Here is a 19704-nt window from a genome sequence, read left to right as displayed (position 1 = left end):
CCACTGTTGCTTAGACACTGCTGTGAACCCACACCCCCGCCCCCCCGGCTATGGCCTCTACGCATGTCTCAAAAGGAAGCCGTCCTTAAACTCACAGGTGAAATGGCTCTGCCATTACAGAGGCAGAGTTGGGAAATGATGGAGTCAGACAGGTCAGTATCTTGCATTGTATTGAGGCGTCACTGCCATTATGTTGCTCAATGTCAACAAACAAGAACTTGAGGAACCAGGATTTGTAAGCTTGCAGTAAGGTTATTGTGTGTGTGTGGACATATATTGTCCATAAATGCAGCTCTGCTGTTCTTCATAAATCCTTTGTGCAGAGAACGTATGGGGGACGACCGAGAATTTCCATATTCCCCTACCTCGCACATTCCTATGGCCCAAGGGGGAGGAGTATCTGTCGGCAAATACACTTGGCTTGTCAGACCATTGTTGTATTTGAATGGACAAGATTTACTAGCTTATCTGTGAAAACCATGAAGGCTGACGATAGAAGAGCACTGGTTTGTCCTTTAGCGCCATGAGTTTTTCCAGCAGTCTTTCTCTCTAGAATCGTCTTATGATCTGCACTGAGCTGAGTGTTTTCTTTTGGGATACTGATGCACATACGATAACAGTCAAAAGTTTGGACACACCGACTCATTCAAGGGTTTTTCTTTATTTTTAGTATTTTCTACATTGTAGAATAATAGTGAAGACATCGAAACTATGAAAATAACACTTGGAATCATGTCGTAACCAAAATATTGTTAGCCACCCTTTGCCTTGGTAACAGCCTTGCACACTCTTGGCATTATCTCAACCAACTTCATGAGGTAGTCACCTGGAATGCATTTCAATTAACAGCTGTGTCTTGTTAAAAGTTAACTTGTGGAATTTTTTTCCTTCTTAATGCATTTGAGCCAATCAGTTGTGCTGTGACAAGTTAAGGGGGTATATAGAATATTTGGTAAAAGTGACAAACTGCCAGAACAAACATGGAGGGAAAACTAATAAGCATAAAATACCAACATAGGTTTCAGTTTTGGTACCAAAACACAATGCTTCCCCCTCAATTACTTCCCAACGTGGCCAAGGACGTGTGATGGTTTTGGAAAGAATTTGGCACGACTTCCATCACAAACCAGTACATATTTTTGCCATGAATAGGTCTATATTTGGATGACTACATCAAGTTGAAATGCATTCTACACGTCAAGATGGATATGCTAAAAAGACAAAATTATTGGATTTGAGGTCAAAAACATTGACTAAACAGTATCATAATATGCCACGGATTTGATTTGTATAAACTGTGCCAAAGTGAATCACATGCAGACTGTTTTATATCAAAAGCAGAAAATTATTGCATAATATGAATGTAATATTCTTGGACATAATCTTTCAGATCTGTGTTTTTTTACATAATCGCTTGGAAGATCTGTGGAACACAAAATCATCTCGCATCTGCATCAAACACAGAACTGAAGCAGTCGTCATACATATGCCAGATTGAAACCAAGACCAGAGGGAAAGTGAGGAAACGTTCTCTGGGTAGAGCAGCGAGTCCTCAGCCTCCTCACGCCCTGGTTGTCCTCCCACAGCAGACTAGGATCAGATGACTCCCCAGACGGCCCTGCAGCCTTTCATCTGGAACCAGAGATTTGTCCAGCCGAGAGATGAAGTGGCAAAAAGAGAAGACTGCTGGTACAACATTCCAACATGGAGCCATTCATACAGCTGACCAGACTGGACTGTTGTACAGGATCTTACAGAACATGATATCAAAACACCATGAGGACTCAGACCTGCCCTCCAGACTTATCTTTCCTCCCACAATATCTCTCCACCTCATCACTTAGTGTTTGACCCGACTGCCGTCATGCAGGAAGACAGAGCAAGCTCTCACCTCACGGGTCAGATGAGATGGCTGCATGTTCGCTGTTTTATTGGGGTGCTCTATTGTGCGTGTATACATAGGTTTCATTCAGCCAGCAGGACATAAATTGTCCATCCTGAAAGCCCCGTTCTTGGTGGAGGTTCATGAAAAGGCCATGTCACCTCATGAAGCCCGCCCACACCATAAAAATCACAGTGATACTCCCCCACAGCGCGTTTGGGAGAGTTCAAGAGTGTCTAAAGCCTATGTGAGATACACTGGTCCATGCATTGGAGGTAACTTCCTGCATGTGTCTGTGACAGGATAATGTAGCCCCTGGGTGAACTATAGAGATATCCACCTGGGCCTCTCGCACAGCTGAGTGCCATGGAGGCCAAGGAGTCTCCTACAGTACAGCACAGCAAAGCTGCAACAAAAACCCTTCACTTCAAACGCCTCCGTGGGAAATGTCTCCCCTCAGTTCCCCCTCTCCTCCTCCACACCCAGGGTGAGACCCAAAACAGTAAATCACCGGGCCGCTGAAATCCCAGACATCGGTGAGGCAATCGGCACTCTGGGAATGGAAATTACTCGATGCAATAACCCTTCAAAAGCGGCACCTGCAGTCTCAACAGCCATTTTCACTACGTGTATAAAATGTAAACGCCTGTTTGTCAATTGTTGGGATACCCTGGGGAAAGAAACTGTCAAAAAGAAGCTTGGCACTGTGCTACTCTGTTGGGTCTTTAACGTTTTCTTTCAGAGCATGCATGCATACATGCATACATGCGTTACATACATACATACATAACCAGTTTGGAAAACAACCTGGAAATATTAATTCTATAAATCTGATATAAATAGACCCTTAGCAATCTGACAGCCTGTGGCCAAATCAAACACATTTAACCTAGAAGGAGGTGTGCTGATTTGCTACTTTTTAAAAGGAGGTAAACATCTAATATGTGGCAGTGAAGGAGAGCACCGTACCACTACCTCAACCCACCGTGCATTAATCCTCCACAGGATGTACACACAGATGGTATGCTCTCCCGCTGGGGGGGGAACTGGAACCACATGGCCAGGGGAATAATGCAGCCTGCGGAATGTTGGCAGATGCTTTTTAAAGAGCACCAGAGGTTTTTATGAAACTGTAAACGCAGAGGCTGCGATTGCCGTTAAACACCACCACGGCTGGGGGTCTCCTCATTAGCTAACCTGTACTGTGTTCAGACAGGCTACTGGCTTCAGGCTGATGTCATATCACAGCCCCCACTCTCCCCAGTTCCCATAACCCCCTGCTCCTTTACTTAATTCTACATGTGTATGCCTACAGGCTAGTCTGCCTTGAGTGGAAAGAGGTGGTTTTTCAGGGTAGAGCTACACGTGCACTGTTGTGTGTGAGTGAGTGAGTGTGTGAGTGAAAGGGTGAGAGAGCGTGCAGACCTGTTGAACTGTGGTGGTGAGGTCCAGACACAGCTGAATGATCTTATTCTTGGTGGTGGTGAAGTCACTGATCCCAGTCAGGGGCGTACTGCAACGAGAGAGAAGATTGAAAGGCCATTTTGGCATGACATCCTCAGGTCATGTCCCTGACAGCACTGAGATACAGTAGTTGTCAGGAGAGCTTGATAAGGGGGTAAATCTTACAGTGGGACAACAGTGTGACATAGAGTCACCTCAAGGATGTAGTTCATAGGAAAGTAACAGTACTGGTGAACCTTTAGTCACATTATATACATTTTGGATCTGGAAACAAACCTCAGAAGTAAAAAAATTTAAAAAATAAGGTCATCATGTTAACATGACTACTACTACTTTCAGAAAATACTGCCTTTGGTTAAGTTAACTGACAGTGATCTTGAAAAGAAATGCTATGAAAAGAATGTGCATCTGTATGGCTAGATTGATTCTGAAATCTCATCTGGATATTCTCTGGACAGCGGTAGAGGAAACCACCAGACTTGTACTCCTTTTCCCTCATATGTCCTCAAACCCTTTCTGGAAACTCTCCTGAGAGAGAAGAGCTGTGTTTCTGGTGTAGTCTGTAGAGGCAGAGGAAAACCAATGCCTTTAATGTGTAGCGTAGCAGCATATTGTAGCCATTAGGGGATTCAGTGAGCTCAATGACGCCTATGCGTAGGGAACACTGACGTTACAGCTAACCCCAATGGCAGTCCGTGGGCTAGAATATATAGAGCAGATTTTATGTAGCTAGGACTATCGTTACCATGGAGGTTAGGTCTTACCTGTCCAGCCAGGCCAGGAGGCTCTTGGCTGCTCCGATAAGCTCCACTACAGAGGTTAGGAAGTTATTGGGAGGTTTCCGGGAAGTGCTGCCGTCGTACGTCGGGCTCTTCCTGTGGTCTGATGTGGACATGTGCAGGCCGTTGGTGGCCGCTCTCATCCTCACCACCAGATCCTTTAGGTTGTCGGTCTCCACTCCGTAGTTCTGAGAGGGGAAGAGAGAAGAGTTGAGTTTGAGAGGTTATAATTTTAGTCATAGAAGAAAAGTGTACAGTATGTTACAGTGATCCTAGTGAATGTCAATCAATCAATCAATCAATCGTCATAGCAGCCACATTCTTGATCGGAACAGAGATTCCAGATTTTTATGGCTCGATTTCCATTTCACAGACAAACATGTTGTTTCCTGCAGAGTAAATGTTGGTTATTAATTGTAATGCTATATGACACACGTGATTTAAAAGAAGCCATGTCTCACTCGGCACCTCTGGGGTGAAATTCCCCTGCATTCTTCATGTCCATCTCTGGCTCAACCCTCGGGAGGGAGGCATCACCCCAGATTCCCACACCTGATTCCCATATAGTTGGCAAAGTTTGCATTCCTGTGCCAGGCTATTTCCTCCTTGCGCAATCCACTAATTTACAGACCCTTGACATGGTCAAAAGGAAGAGGCTTCAGAGGTCATGAGCAGCAGACAGACAACGTTTAGTGTACTGTATTGTAGTCTAGGCCTACTGCTGCTGTGATCAGACTCTTAACAGAAAGGCGCGGTGCATCGGAGGGCAGAAGCGCAAGTGAAGGCAAAAAGCGTGAGGGCAGAAGCGTAAGCCCGGCCCCAGATCTATATACTGTTCATTCATATTGCCCTTCACACCCCGACTTGCTCCAGGAAAAGTGATTAGGCAAATGATTGACAGACACACCCAACCTAGTTTTCACTTCAACTGTGTAGAAAGAGATTTTCGCTTTCAGAGTTATCGACCCTGAAAATACCAAGCTGATATAAATGGGTCCTATTGGCCAAAGAAATACCTTATTTGAGGCAATTTATGACCTGTACCTGCCCTCATGTGGCCCTAACGACAGTCTTAGCGAGAGTTCAAACAACAAACCAAACAAGAATCCAACAAAAAATATATATTTTTAATTGTTTTATTTTATTTACATTTTTTACACTCCAGATACCAACTTATACAAACGAACAACAACTTACAGACACAAACAAGGACTACATCTCATCTGCCAGACTCGCATGCTCACACCCCCATCCCTACTACCTGCATTAAATTGTACCAGTTTGTTTTTCTTCAGTCACCCTTGCTGTTTCAATATTAAAACATGAACTATTTTTCCATTATGTCAATGATGGTGAATTGACTGACTTCCAAGATTTTTCAAGATGAGTGATAAGAGAATTGTCCAGCCCATTGGGAAACTAACTACACTCCCATATGCCATGTCTTAAAATATGCAGACAGATGGATTAAAAAGTACATTTACATTGTAATACTTCTGACAGCCAACTTTCTAGCTATGCCCACAATTTCCGGACTTTATAGCATTCCCAGAAAGCATGGGATTAGAGTTATTAATTTGTTTTACACTTAAGCCATAACTCTGCAGTTGTGCTGTAGAATTTGTGAATTTTGTATGTTGTACAATACATTTCATACATTAGTTTATAATGGATTAAGCATACATTTTCATTAACAAATTTGTTAGTTATGCTCCAACTTTCCCTCCATCTTGTGCCAACATCAGGTATACGGTTTAGAAGTAATAACTAGAAATGGAACTAAATACTTTGTAGATAACTAGCTGGCCATGTGCTTTTTTTCTCCATGACCAAAACATGACTTTCTATTTTTAACTGATATGGGAATGAATACACAAGCAGTATATCAAACTGGGGTAATGTTTTCGGTTGCACTGGCAAGCATAAGAATATTAGCATGGGCATCTGACTGCCAGCGAGCCAGACTGCCAGCGAGCCAGACTGCCAGCGAGCCAGACTGCCAGCGAGCCAGACTGCCAGCTTGCCACTTCAGTTGCAAGGGAAGGTGACCCTTCTTTGCTTTCACAAAATGAAAATAACATTTATTTTTTTACAACTTTGCTATCGTCCCCTTGTGGATGGGAGTGGGACTGGCGAGGATATCATGTTATCAACTGTGTAATCAAAAATCCCACTCCACCCGCATGCAGGTAGATCAAAGGAGTGAAGCTTGTAGTAACCTTAACCAGGGCCAGAATACCGCATTTGGGCCCCCAAATTTGAAGTTTTATGCTATTCTACACATTTTGTCATGAGGCTAAGAGAAAATGTTGCAGTTTTAAATTCTACACTTTTTGCCATGAGGCAGATTTGTTGAGGTTTTACAGCTCATGTTAAGCTTTTGTTCACATTTTGTCATTAAGCCGAGAGAATTGTGCAGATTTAAAGCTAATTTCCTGCAATTCTTCAAAGTTTGTAATTATATACTAACTATTTGTTATCAAATCAAAAAAAATTACAACAGTGAAATGCTTACTTACAAGCCCCTAACTGACAGTGCAGTTTCAAAAAATACAGATAAGAATAAGAGATTAAAGTAACAAGTAATTAAAAAGGAGCAGTAAAAAAAAAAACATATACAGGGGGGTGCCAGTACAGAGTCAATGTGCGGGGCACTGGTTAGTTTAGGAAGTAAATGTAGGTAGAGTTAATTAAAGTGACTATCCATAGATGACAACAGAGAGGCAGTGGTGTGGAGAGGGGGGGCAATGTGAATCATCTAGGTAGCCATTTGACTAGATGTTCAGGAGTCTTATGGCTTGCGGGTAGAAGCTGTTAAGAAGCCTCTTGGACCTAGACTTGGCACTCTGGTACTGCTTGCCGTGCGGTAGCAGAGAGAACAGTCCATGGCTAGGGTGGCTGGAGTCTGTCAATTTTCAGGGCCTTCCTCTGACACCGCTTGGTATAGAGGTCCTGGATGGTAGGAAGCTTGGCCCCAGTGATGTACTGGGCCGTTCGCGCTCACCTCTATAGTGCCTTGGGGTCGGAGGCCGAGCAGTTGCCACACCAGGCAGTGATGCAACCAGTCAGGATGCTCTCGATGGTGCAGCTGTAGAACTTTTTGAGGATCTGAGGACCCACACAGAATCTTTTCAGTCTCCTGAGGGGGAATAGGTTTTGTCATGCCCGCTTCACGACTGTCATGGTGTGCTTGGACCATGTTAGTTTGTTGGTGATGTGGACACCAAGGAACTTTAAGAATGGAGCCGTGCTCTGTCCTCTTTTTCCTGTAGCCCACAATCATCTCCTTTGTCTTGATCACGTTGAGGGAGAGGTTGTTGTCCTGTCACCACACGGCCCAGTCTCTGACCTCCTGTCGGTGATCAGGGCTACCACTGTTGTGTCATTGGCAAATGTAATGATGGTGTTGGAGTCGTGCCTGGCCGTGCAGTCATGAGTGAACAGGGAGTACATGAGGGGGCTGAGCACGCACCCTTGAGGGGCCCCTGTGTTGAGGATCAGCGTGGCGGATGTGTTGTTACCTACCCTTACCACTTGGGGGCGGCCCGCAGGAAGTCCAGGATCCATTATTTATTTTTATTTCACCTTTATTTAACCAGGTAGGCTAGTTGAGAACAAGTTCTCATTTACAACTGGGACCTGGCCAAGAAAAAGCAAAGCAGTGCGACACAAACAACAGAGTTACACATGGAATAAACAAGCGTACAGTCAATAACACAATAGAAAGAAAGTCTATATATAGTGTGTGCAAATGGAGTGAGGTGGTAGGCAATAAATAGGCCATAGTAGCGAAGTAATTACAATTTAGCAACTTAACACTGTAGTGATAAATGTGCAAGTAGAAATACTGGTGTGCAAAAGAGCAGAAAAGTAAATAAAAATAATATGGGGATGAGATGGGTAAATTGGATGGGCTATTTACAGATGGGCTATGTACAGCTGCAGTGATCGGTTAGCTGCACAGATAGCTGATGTTTAAAGTTAGTGAGGGAAATAAGTCATCAGCCTCAGCGATTTTTGCAATTCGTTCCAGTCATTGGCAGCAGAGAACTGGAAGAAAAGGCAGCCAAATGAGGTGTTGGCTTTGTGGAGGACCAGTGAGATATACCTGCTGGAGTGCGCGCTACGGGTGGGTGTTGTTATCCTGACCAGTGAGCTGAGATAAGGTGAAGCTTTACCTAGCAAAGACTTATAAATGACCTGGAGCCAGTGGGTTTGGCAACAAATATGTAGCGAGGGCCAGCCGATTAGAGCATACAGGTCGCAGTGGTGGGTGGTATATGGGGCTTTGGTGACAAAACAGATGGCACTGTGATAGCAAACTGGATGCAGTCTGAGTAGAGTGTTGGAGGCTATTTTGTAAATGACATCGCCGAAGTCGAGGATCGGTAGGATAGTCAGTTTTACTATGGTATGTTTGGCAACGTGAGTGAAGAAGCTAAGTTGCGGAATTGAAAGCCGATTCTAGATTTAATTTTGGAATGGAGGTGTTTAATATGAGTCTGGAAGGAGAGTTTACAGTCTAGCCAGACACCTAGGTATTTGTAGTTGTCCACATATTCTAAGTCAGAACCGTCCAGAGTAGTGATGCTAGTCGGGCGGGCGGGCGGGTGTGGGCAGCGAACGGTTGAAAAGCATGCATTTAGTTTCAGAGGGGGGTGTTCAGTCCCAGGGTCTTTAGCTTATTGATGAGCTTTGAGTGCACTATGGTGTTGAACGCTGAGCTGTTGTCAATGAATAGCATTCTCACATTAGTGTTCCTTCTGTCCAGGTGTGAAAGGGCAGTGTGGAGTGCAATAGAGACTGCATCTGTGGATCTGTTGGGGCGGTAATGCAAATTGGAGTGGGTTTAGGGTTTCTGGGATGATGGTGTTGATGTGAGTCAGCCTTTCAAAGCACTTCGTGGCTACAGACGTGAGTGCTACGGGTCGGAAGTCATTTAGGTAGGTTACCTTCGTGTTCTTGGGCACAGGCACTATGGCAGTCTGCTTAAAACATGTTGGTATTACAGACTCAGACAGGGAGAGGTTGAAAATGTTAGTGAAGACACTTGCTAGTTGGTCAGCACATGCTGATGTATGTTGACCTGTCTTAAAGGTCTTACTGACATCGGCTGCAGAGAGCGTGATCAGTCTTCCGGTACAGCTGGTGCTCTCATGCATGTTTCAGTGTTATTTGCCTTGAAAAGAGTATAGAAGCAGTTTAGCTCATCCGGTAGGCTCGTGTCACTGGGCAGCTCTTGGTTGTGCTACCCTTTGTAGTCTAATGGTTTGCAGGCCCTGCCACATCCGCCAAGCGCCAGAGACGGTGTAGTAAGACTCGATCTTAGTCCTGTATTGATGCTTTGCCTGTTCGATGGTTTGTCGAAGGGCATAGAGGGATTTCTTACAAGCTTCCGGGTTAGAGTCCCGCTCCTTGAAAGCGGCAGCTCTAGCCTTTATCTCAGTGCGGATGCTGCCTGTAATCTATGGTTTCTGGTATGTTCGTACGGTCACGGTGGGGACGACGTCATCAATGCACTTATTGTCATTGAAGCCAATGACTGATGTGGTCTACTCCTCAATGCCATTGGAGGAATCCCGGAACATATTCCAGTCTGTGCTAGCAAAACAGTCCTGTAGCTTAACGTCTGCTTCATCTGACCACTTTTTATTGATCTAGTCACTGGTGCTTCCTGCTTTAATTTTTGCTTGTAAGCAGGAATCAAGAGGATAGAATTATGGTCAGATTTGCCAAATGGAGGACGAGGGAGAGCTTTGTATGCGTCTCTGTGTGTGGAGTAAAGGTGGTCCAGGGTTATTTTTCCTCTCATTGCACATTTAACATGCTGATAGAAATGAGGTAAAACTGATTTAAGTTTCCCTGCATTAAAGTCCCCGGCTACTAGGAGCGCCGCCTCTGGGTGAGCGTTTTCTTGTTTGCTTATGGAGGAATACAACTCATTCAATGCGGTCTTAGTGCCAGCCTCTGACTGTGGTGGTATGTAAAACAGCTACAAAGAATATAGATGAGAACTCTCTCGGTAAGTAATGTGGTCTGCAGCTTACCATGAGAAACTACCGCAGGAGAGCAATGGCTCAAAACTTCCTTAGAGCTGTTGTTTACAAAAATACATAGACCGCCGCCCCTGGTCTTACCAGACGCCGCTGTTCTATCCTGCCGGTACACCATATAACCAGCCAGCTGTATGTTGATATTGCCGTCGTTCAGCCACGACTCCATGAAGCATACAATGTTAGTTTTTAATGTCATGTTGGTAGTTTAATCTTCCCAATAACTCTGCCATTTTACTGTCTAAAGATAGCAAGTTTGCGAGCAGAATTTAGGGGAGTGGAGGTTTATTCGATCGCCATCTACTCTTCAGAAGGAAGCCTTCCTGCCTCTCTTTCTCCACCTCCTCTTCACGCCGATCACTGGAGTCAGGGTCTGTTCCCGAGGGAGCCGTATATCCGAGGGGAAGGGTGCCCCTTGGGGGTCATGTGCCCTGTGTGCAGTTTGGTAATACAGCCCTGTTCAGACTGCAATGCTCTTATCAAACATCACATCGGCTACATTCATCATGATGTCAGTCAGCTGCTTGTTCTGGTTAGTGTAGCGCTGCATTAAAAACACTTCTACATTTTAGATTTTAGTCTGGCCAAGTCCCCCCCCCCAAAAAAAAGAAAAGAAAAGTAAGATGGCTCACAGGGAGTTGCATCCACGCCAGCTTCGCTGGCCTCAGCCTGACTGGCACGGTAATGGCTAAATACGCTAAAGAGCTGAAAATAGCCTGCGCTAGCTCGGACAAACTCCACACTGAGGAAACCTGCAAGTGATCAGCAGCTAACTCCACTCAGCTGCCATTTTATAATCAGGAGCATTTACTCAGGAACAGATTACATATTACTTACCTCATCCTAGAGTCGTCCCTATCGAGCTGCATGGGGCTGAGGTAGCAATCAATCAATTTTTTTTTTTTTACATCAGCAGATGTCAAAGTGCTATACAGAAACGCAGCCAAAAACGCCAAACAGCAAGCAATGCAGATGTAGCAGCACGGTGGCTAGGAAAAACAGCCATATGTGCAAACTCATAACACGTCAAATTTACCACATCTCAGTATCCAAATTCCTCTTTCAGAAGGCCACTGAGACACGCAGAGCCTGAGGTCATTATGGAAACTTCATGAACGTTAGGCAGATTTATACCAGGAGAAGAAATGGAGAAAAGATGTGTCTACATATCTCAGGCGCTCTAAAAGCCCACACGGACCAGGAAAAGACACACAGCAACAGTGTTGAACCAAAACAGAAATAGTGAGACTTTGACACTAAGCTGTAGAGAGTGAGTTAAGATCAAACAGCACCCCTGGCTTTGTCATTAGCGGGCCAATCACACACAGAAACACCAGCTCGGACTGCTATGCAGAAGTTCAATACCTCCCCTTCAGCTGTAGCAACTAATAGGAACAGTCACCAGGTGAATAATGTGCAAATCAAATCCACTCCATTTGAATCCGTCTTATTATGCTGAGCTAGCGTCGAAAAATCAGAGAAGTGACTGTTCTGAATAGGTTCTGCTCGGGCCTCCAGATAGGCCCTGTATCCTGACAGACATGGAGAAGTGTTGACAGGAGACCTGAGGAGGCCCATCACAACAGGTTCTTCCTGCCCCTCACCGCAGGGGCCCAACAGTACGCATCACCTGACACCACCAGAGGAACACGGCAGGAACATGGCCCAAGATGGGCATTCCACCACCCCCGTCAATCAGCCAGGTGGGGGCCACATCTGTTTCCTGCTCCTGAAAAGAGAGTCTGGTACGCTCCTCGAAGGGACAGGTCCACAGTGGACAGTAAAACACCACGCAGCAGTTTCCACCGCACTACTTAGCCACTGTGCCTTTAATATCTATTCCATGGCTCTGGGAGACAATAGGGGAGGGGCTCTTCTCCTATGAGCAGGCTGCTGGGGTTCCAAAGGAAAAACAGAGGTGTTGGGTTTCAAGATGGATCTCTGCAGAAGTCATTATGTTTCTGAGAGTCCCAGTTTGAATAATTAACATGTTCTTCCTCTGTCTCCAGAGACCAGCTTGCTCAGATGATTTCTGCCTGTGTGAGCTGTAATTTGAGTGGTACCGAAGGGCTACATTAAGTCAGCCAGTCTGACATCCTGCTGAGGGAAAGGGACTATGGCAACGAGAGCCAAGTTAAGACACGTGTGATAGAAGGTTCTACTCATTTACGAGACGAGAACAGATACACAACTCTGATGTAAGAACATGCTTCTAAAAACATTCAACAGCAGAGAAGGTTCAGACTATCTCATGACCATCGACCATGTGGCTCCATGACCAGTACAGGGGATATCCTGTCTACTGTGAAAGGACTGTTGTGTGACCACAAAGAGAAGAGATGGACTGTTTGACCCCCACAGCGAGAGGGGTCTGGTGTTTGTCAGCTGGTTGTTCCACTCATAAGCCGTGACCTCTCCCCAGTTAAAGTCAATTGAAACGAGGGTGTGTCTTCCTCCCGCGGGGTCAGTGAGACAGAGGCGTCTGTGAAGAAGAGCCACAGCAGACCGGCACGACCAGCTTGTTTACCCAGGGTTCCTCAATCGGGGGTGCGAGGAGCGTTTCCATGCCACTGCTGGCCCGGCATTCCAAACCCAGGGTCACTCGCGGGGGAAACGAGTACGACTAAACATCCTCTCTCATCCTCTGTCTGAATGACATAACATAATCATCCTCTCCTAACAGACTCAAGATATTTTGAGAAATAACAAAAGGCTCTGGACTGGGGAAGATTTGTTAACCATAACAAACACATGCTGGGGAAACACGAGGGAATATGGGTTAAATTTATGAAGCTCATCAAGAGAAAACAAAGAGGCTTCACTATATTGCTAGCTCTGGGGGTGAGCAGAAATCTGGGCACAATTACCCTGAGCATAGAGTAAGGGATGCTGGACTCAGTGTTGGGGAGTAGTGAACTACATTTAGTTCAAATGTAATTACATTTTGCAGTAGCATGGTGGTAGTTGAACTATATTCAAATATTGGTAGTGTTTCCATGTAGTGGTGTAGCTAACTATTGGAACGACAACTTTTTTTTAGCAAAAATAAAATGTGTGTGAAGTAGGCAAGAATGTCCTTTATTTTTCAGCATCAGACCTGCCCAATTCTCACGTGAAACACTATGTGCCCAATTCTCACGTGAAACACTATGTGCCCAATTCTCACGTGAAACACTATGTGCCCAATTCTCACGTGAAACACTATGTGCCCAATTCTCACGTGAAACACTATGTGCCCAATTCTCACGTGAAACACTATGTGCCCAATTCTCACGTGAAACACTATGTGCCCAATTCTCACGTGAAACACTATGTGCCCAATTCTCACGTGAAACACTATGTGCCCAATTCTCACGTGAAACACTGAAACACTATGTGCCCAATTCTCACGTGAAACACTATGTGCCCAATTCTCACGTGAAACACTATGTGCCCAATTCTCACGTGAAACACTATGTGCCCAATTCTCACGTGAAACACTATGTGCCCAATTCTCACGTGAAACACTATGTGCCCAATTCTCACGTGAAACACTATGTGCCCAATTCTCACGTGAAACACTATGTGCCCAATTCTCACGTGAAACACTATGTGCCCAATTCTCACGTGAAACACTATGTGCCCAATTCTCACGTGAAACACTATGTGCCCAATTCTCACGTGAAACACTATGTGCCCAATTCTCACGTGAAACACTATGTGCCCAATTCTCACGTGAAACACTATGTGCCCAATTCTCACGTGAAACACTATGTGCCCAATTCTCACGTGAAACACTATGTGCCCAATTCTCACGTGAAACACTATGTGCCCAATTCTCACGTGAAACACTATGTGCCCAATTCTCACGTGAAACACTATGTGCCCAATTCTCACGTGAAACACTATGTGCCCAATTCTCACGTGAAACACTATGTGCCCAATTCTTCTGAAACACGTGACGTGAAACACTATGTGCCCAATTCTCACGTGAAACACTATGTGCCCAATTCTCACGTGAAACACTATGTGCCCAATTCTCACGTGAAACACTATGTGCCCAATTCTCACGTGAAACACTATGTGCCCCCACATTCTCACGTGAAACACTATGTGCCCAATTCTCACGTGAAACACTATGTGCCCAATTCTCACGTGAAACACTATGTGCCCAATTCTCACGTGAAACACTATGTGCCCAATTCTCACGTGAAACACTATGTGCCCAATTCTCACGTGAAACACTATGTGCCCAATTCTCACGTGAAACACTATGTGCCCATTCTCACGTGAAACACTGCCCAATTCTCACGTGAAACACTATGTGCCCAATTCTCACGTGAAACACTATGTGCCCAATTCTCACGTGAAACACTATGTGCCCAATTCTCACGTGAAACACTATGTGCCCAATTCTTACCTGTTATGTTTAATAGGCTAAATTACACATTCTGTTATCTTATGACTCCAGAGTGATCTGTTCTTGCAATTTGTAGTTGACATTTCAGATTTAGATAAAAATGTAACTAAGTACTTTTTCTAAGTTACTTCAGTTAAGTAAGCTATATTTTTCTTAATGGTAGTTTAGTGTAGCCTAAATTCTTCCAGGATTAGGCAATTGGTAACTTGGAAAACTACATTTTCAGAGTAGCTTCCCCAACACTGGCTGGACTGAAGGATGTACGCTATGGTGCATAAGGTATGACACAGATTCATCATAGCATAAGCATTACCTTCTACCCCTGTAAAAAGCATTTCCATGTGTCCGTTCCCAATGATCACAGTAACCGCCTAGGGTCTTCTCTTCAAGCGGTTATCCCCATCTCTGCTCCAGAGAGGGATGCTCAGACTAGAGGTCGACCGATTATGATTTTTCAACGCCGATACCGATTATTGGAGGACCAAAAAAGCTGATGCAGATTTGATTTATTTATTTGTAATGACAATTACAACAATACTGAATTAACACTTATTTTAACTTAATATAAAACATCAATAAAATCAACTTAGCCTCAAATAAATAATGAAACATGTTCAATTTGGTTTAAATAATGCAAAAACAAAGTGTTGGAGAAGAAAGTAATAGGTGCCATGTAAAAATGTGTGCCATGTAAAAATGTGTGCCATGTAAAAAAAAGCTAACGTTTAAGTTCCTTGCTCAGAACCTGAGAACATATGAAAGTTGGTGGTTCCTTTTAACATGAGACTTCAATTTTCCAAGGTAAGAGGTTTTAGGTTGTAGTTAATATAGTATTTATAGGACTATTTCTCTCTATACCATTTGTATTTCATATACCTTTGACTATTGGATGTTCTTATAGGCACTATAGTATTACCAGTGTAACAGTATAGCTTCCGTCCCTCTCCTCGCCCCTACCTGGGCTCAAACCAGGACCACATCGACAACAGCTACACTCGAAGCATCATTACCCATCGTTCCACAAAAGCCGCGGCCCTTGCAGCGCAAGGAGAATAACTACTCCAAATCTAAAAGCGAGTGACGTTTGAAACAGTATTAACGCACCAGCTAACTAGCTAGCCATTTCACATTGGTTACACCAGCCATTAGGCTGATAGGCTTGAAGTCATAAACAGCGCTGTTCTTGCGAAGAGCTGCTGGCAAAACGCAGGAAAGTGCTGTTTGAATGAATGATTACAGGCCTGCTGCTGCTCAGTGAGACTGCTCTATCAAATCAGACTTAATTATAACATAATAACACACAGAAATACGAGCCTTTGCTCATTAATATGATCGAATCCAGAAGCTATCATTTCGAAAACAAAACGTTTATTATTTCAGTGAAATACGGAACCGTTCGGTATTTTATCTAACGGGTGGCATCCATAAATCTAAATGTGGCTGTTACATTGCACAACCTTCAATGTATGTCATAATTACGTAAAATTCTGGCAAATTAGTTCGCAATGAGCCAGGCAGCCCAAACTGTTGCATATACCCTGACTTTTTATTGCCTGCTAAACTGGATTAGTAGTTATAACTAGTGATTATGATTGATTGTTTTTTATAAGTTAAGTTTAAATGCTAGTTAGCAATTTACCTTGGCTTCTACTGCATTCGCGTAACAGGCAGGCTACTCGTGGAGTGCAATGGTTAGAGCGTTGGACTAGTTAACTGTGCGGTTGCAAGATTGGAACCCCTGAGTTGACAAGGTGAAAATCTGTCGTTCGGCCCCTGAACAAGGCAGTTAACCCACAGTTCATAGGCAGTCATTGAAAATAAGAATGTGTTCTTAACTGACTTGCTTAGTTAAATAAAGGTATACATTTTTGTTGTTGTTTGTTTTTAATTAAAAATAAATACTCGGAAATCAGCGCCCAAAAATACTGATTTCCGATTGTTATGAAAACTTGAAACCGGCCCTAATTAAAATCGGCCATTCCGATTAAATCGGTCGACCTCTAGCTCAGACACTATCCAACAATACTTTCCAATGAATATTACCTAGAGATGATGAATCAAGGAACAACAGGCTTCAGAGGTCCGTCTCCAACCTTTTGTCAGACAATCCCAGGATCAGGATTCCACAGCTGGACATAGACTCAGGGTCCTTAGATTAATCCCAGCATGGTAGCTGCCAGTCTATGTGTTGCTCTCCCCATCTGAATCTCAACCTTATTCAGAAGCAAACTAACCAGGATCAGGATTCCACAGCTGGACATAGACTCAGGGTCCTTAGATTAATCCCAGCATGGTAGCTGCCAGTCTATGTGTTGCTCTCCCCATCTGAATCTCAACCTTATTCAGAAGCAAACTAACCAGGATCAGGATTCCACAGCTGGACATAGACTCAGGGTCCTTAGATTAATCCCAGCATGGTAGCTGCCAGTCTATGTGTTGCTCTCCCCATCTGAATCTCAACCTTATTCAGAAGCAAACTAACCAGGATCAGATGACATGGGCACGAACACCACTCATGTCTAACCAGACAACACCAGGCTCCTCTGGCATTTAGATGGTGGGTATTTAACAGTGCCAGCTAAATTAGATCTGTTTGGGTAAAGTGACCTGTTGGTCTACTGCTTAAAGTTTGCTTAAAGTTTCCTTTTCTACAGAATAAATACAAGATCAGGGAGAATTGCAGGATAAAATCTGAATGGAAATGCTCCTTTAAGGAACTTGATAGAGGAAAAATCAGTAGTGCGGGCCATTTTAAAGGAGCATAAGGATTTCACAAAAAATAAAACGCTGACACTGATCAAAACTTAAGACCGCAATCTGGGCTGACACAGGAAACGATAAAAACCCAAATCAATCCCATCTGTTTGAAAACCTGGTTCTGTTTCAGTCTGAGCTTGGTGAATGTTTTAGGAGCACCTCTCCCTCTGCTTCTGTCCCGCTCTCTCCCTCTCTTTGAGCTTTAAGACAGTGGTATTGACCATAACTCTTCTCCTGGCAGCTCTTTTGATGGATGGCCGGACGCCAGGCTAGAAGGCCGTATCAGCGTTCCCATGAGCCACTGGGGTGAGAGACAAGGCTGAGGCCAGGAGTGCACTGGGAATGCAACAGCTGACCTGACATTTCACCCTCTCTGTGTGTGTGTGTGTGTGTGTGTGTGAGAGAGAGAGAAACAGAAGAGATATAGCTAAAAGAAAGAGCACAATAACCCCTTTCTTCTCTTCATCCCCTTCATGTCCTGTGATGTCTAAGTGATGTGATTCCCCATCTGACCACTACTAATCACCAGCTCAAATCTAACCACCAGACCTGGAGCCCATAGAGCCTGATTACAAAGCCTGGTTTCCCTCCATCTGGACTGAAATACAGCTTTCCTACTCTAATGTCCTGGAGCAGTGTTCTACACCCTACTGAGTTGTGTGGGAAATGAGAGATTCTGCACCACTGGTTGCCAACTACAATCTGGGCCTATTTCAAACACGCACACACTGGCACCGAGAGAGCGAAAGAGGGGACAGCAGGGCTGATGACCTTAGCTCCATCTCCAGAGATTCTCACTGAACAACCAGCGAGCTCCTGGTCCCATCATCCCTTTTTCACACAAGGGCTTTCATGATCTGTCATGCTATTATTGACCTGCACGTGTGTGTGTGGCGGGGGTGGGGGGTGAGCGAGAGATTGAGATGTGAGCACCATGTACGTACCAGAGCACAGAGCAGGTCGACGGACTCCAGCACCAGTTCCTGGTGTCCGATGCGGGCCACACCCAGCTCCTCCAGGTCCTGATGGGAGATCTTCAGGAGCTGCTCCCCGCTGATCTTCTCCCGCTCAAAGTTAGGTACATACTGCTGCAGGCTGTCATCCAAGCCTGGACACAGAGAGGGGGAAGGACAGAACGAGTGTCAGTACCTTGAGACAAAGAGCACCGATAAGAAATACCTTTATGTGATAACATGAAATAACAGTAAAAGCTGTGTTTTTTTTATGCAGGCCTCTAACATTGAGTGATCCAGAGGCCTACCCACAGTAGAGACGCAGCACATGAATCTCCTTAAAGACGCAACAGGATTCGTGGAAGTCGGTCTCCACCTGTCTCGACACAAGCCCAGTTCTAATAACGGACCTGACACCTGACGACATAGGGGCGGCTGTGTAGTACACAGACCAATAGCAGAGAGAGAGACAAACAGGTGCATCAGATCTAGCCCCAAGATAAACACGCCATAAACAGAAGGGCGGTTAAACCGCTCCTAACTCTTTTAGGGCAGTTGAACAATGGGCGGCTCTTTGTCCAATTACAGTCTCTTAGTTGTTTTTTAAACCCCCACACTGTTGGATGAGTTTATCACAATAGCAGCCACTCTGCCCACTCAAGGAAAGGCAATTTGTTCTACATTACACTCACACCTACTAAGGGCTCAGCTGAATGAATTGGTCCAATGCAATTTTTATATTTTATAGCCCCATTAGCAGAAGTCTGTGGGTAACATGCAGTGCTTTCGACAAGACAACTGCAAAAAAAAGTCTCCCAAGAGAGCCAAACACAAATGCTTCTTGTTCACAATAAACCATTTGGGGGGTGGGGAGTAAACACCATCTAGTCCATCAATGAGGGCACAGAGAGGGGGCAGCTGCAGAGCTATGGCCCTGAGCCCTGGCCCTCTGAATGGCCCGTCAGCTGCACAACCCCCCTGATCCTGACAGATGTACACACACACACAGACGTGCTGTGAGTATGGCCCTCCAAAACCCATCCATTTCTCCGTTGACAAGTATTCAAGGAAAGAGCTTTGGTTCCGTACATTCTTTCCAGTCTAAACTGCAGCAATATTAACAACACTCCATATATGAATACACTATGTTGAGCATTATGTGTATGCAGATGGGGGTATGTTCTGTGGTAAGGAGCCTTCTTTATAAATGGTACCTCATTTTCACACCTGTGTGGCATTCAATGTGTGTGTGTGGTGTGCTGTTGCTGCGGCAACGTGTGTGTGTGTGTGTCAGCGTGGTGAATGGCTTAGTGCTGCAGGATATCCAGTTGCAGATACCAGAGCAGACTGTTAATTCGTCTGGCCTGCAGAGCAGAGAGCCAGGGGCTCCCAGGACGCACCACAGAGACTGCTGTGC

At 44.7% G+C, this 19704-nt stretch overlaps 1 protein-coding gene across 1 annotated transcript in view; it reads right to left on the bottom strand.

The window, feature by feature from the left end:
- LOC135525996 (connector enhancer of kinase suppressor of ras 3-like) overlaps positions 1 to 19704 on the bottom strand; it is a 54830-nt gene that overhangs the window by 11602 nt on the left and 23524 nt on the right. Inside the window, exons 2-4 of the mRNA XM_064953999.1 lie at positions 18279 to 18442; positions 4111 to 4313; positions 3308 to 3395 (exon numbers count right to left, since the gene is read on the bottom strand). Of these exons, the coding sequence (XP_064810071.1) occupies positions 3308 to 3395; positions 4111 to 4313; positions 18279 to 18442 (455 nt within the window). The remainder of the gene's footprint in view (positions 1 to 3307; positions 3396 to 4110; positions 4314 to 18278; positions 18443 to 19704) is intronic.

This window comes from Oncorhynchus masou, chromosome 32 (assembly GCF_036934945.1).
Source record: "Oncorhynchus masou masou isolate Uvic2021 chromosome 32, UVic_Omas_1.1, whole genome shotgun sequence".
Taxonomy (NCBI): Eukaryota; Metazoa; Chordata; class Actinopteri; order Salmoniformes; family Salmonidae; genus Oncorhynchus; species Oncorhynchus masou.
The sequence above is the reverse complement of the archived record's forward strand: the minus strand, read 5'-3'. Positions and strand labels throughout refer to the sequence as shown.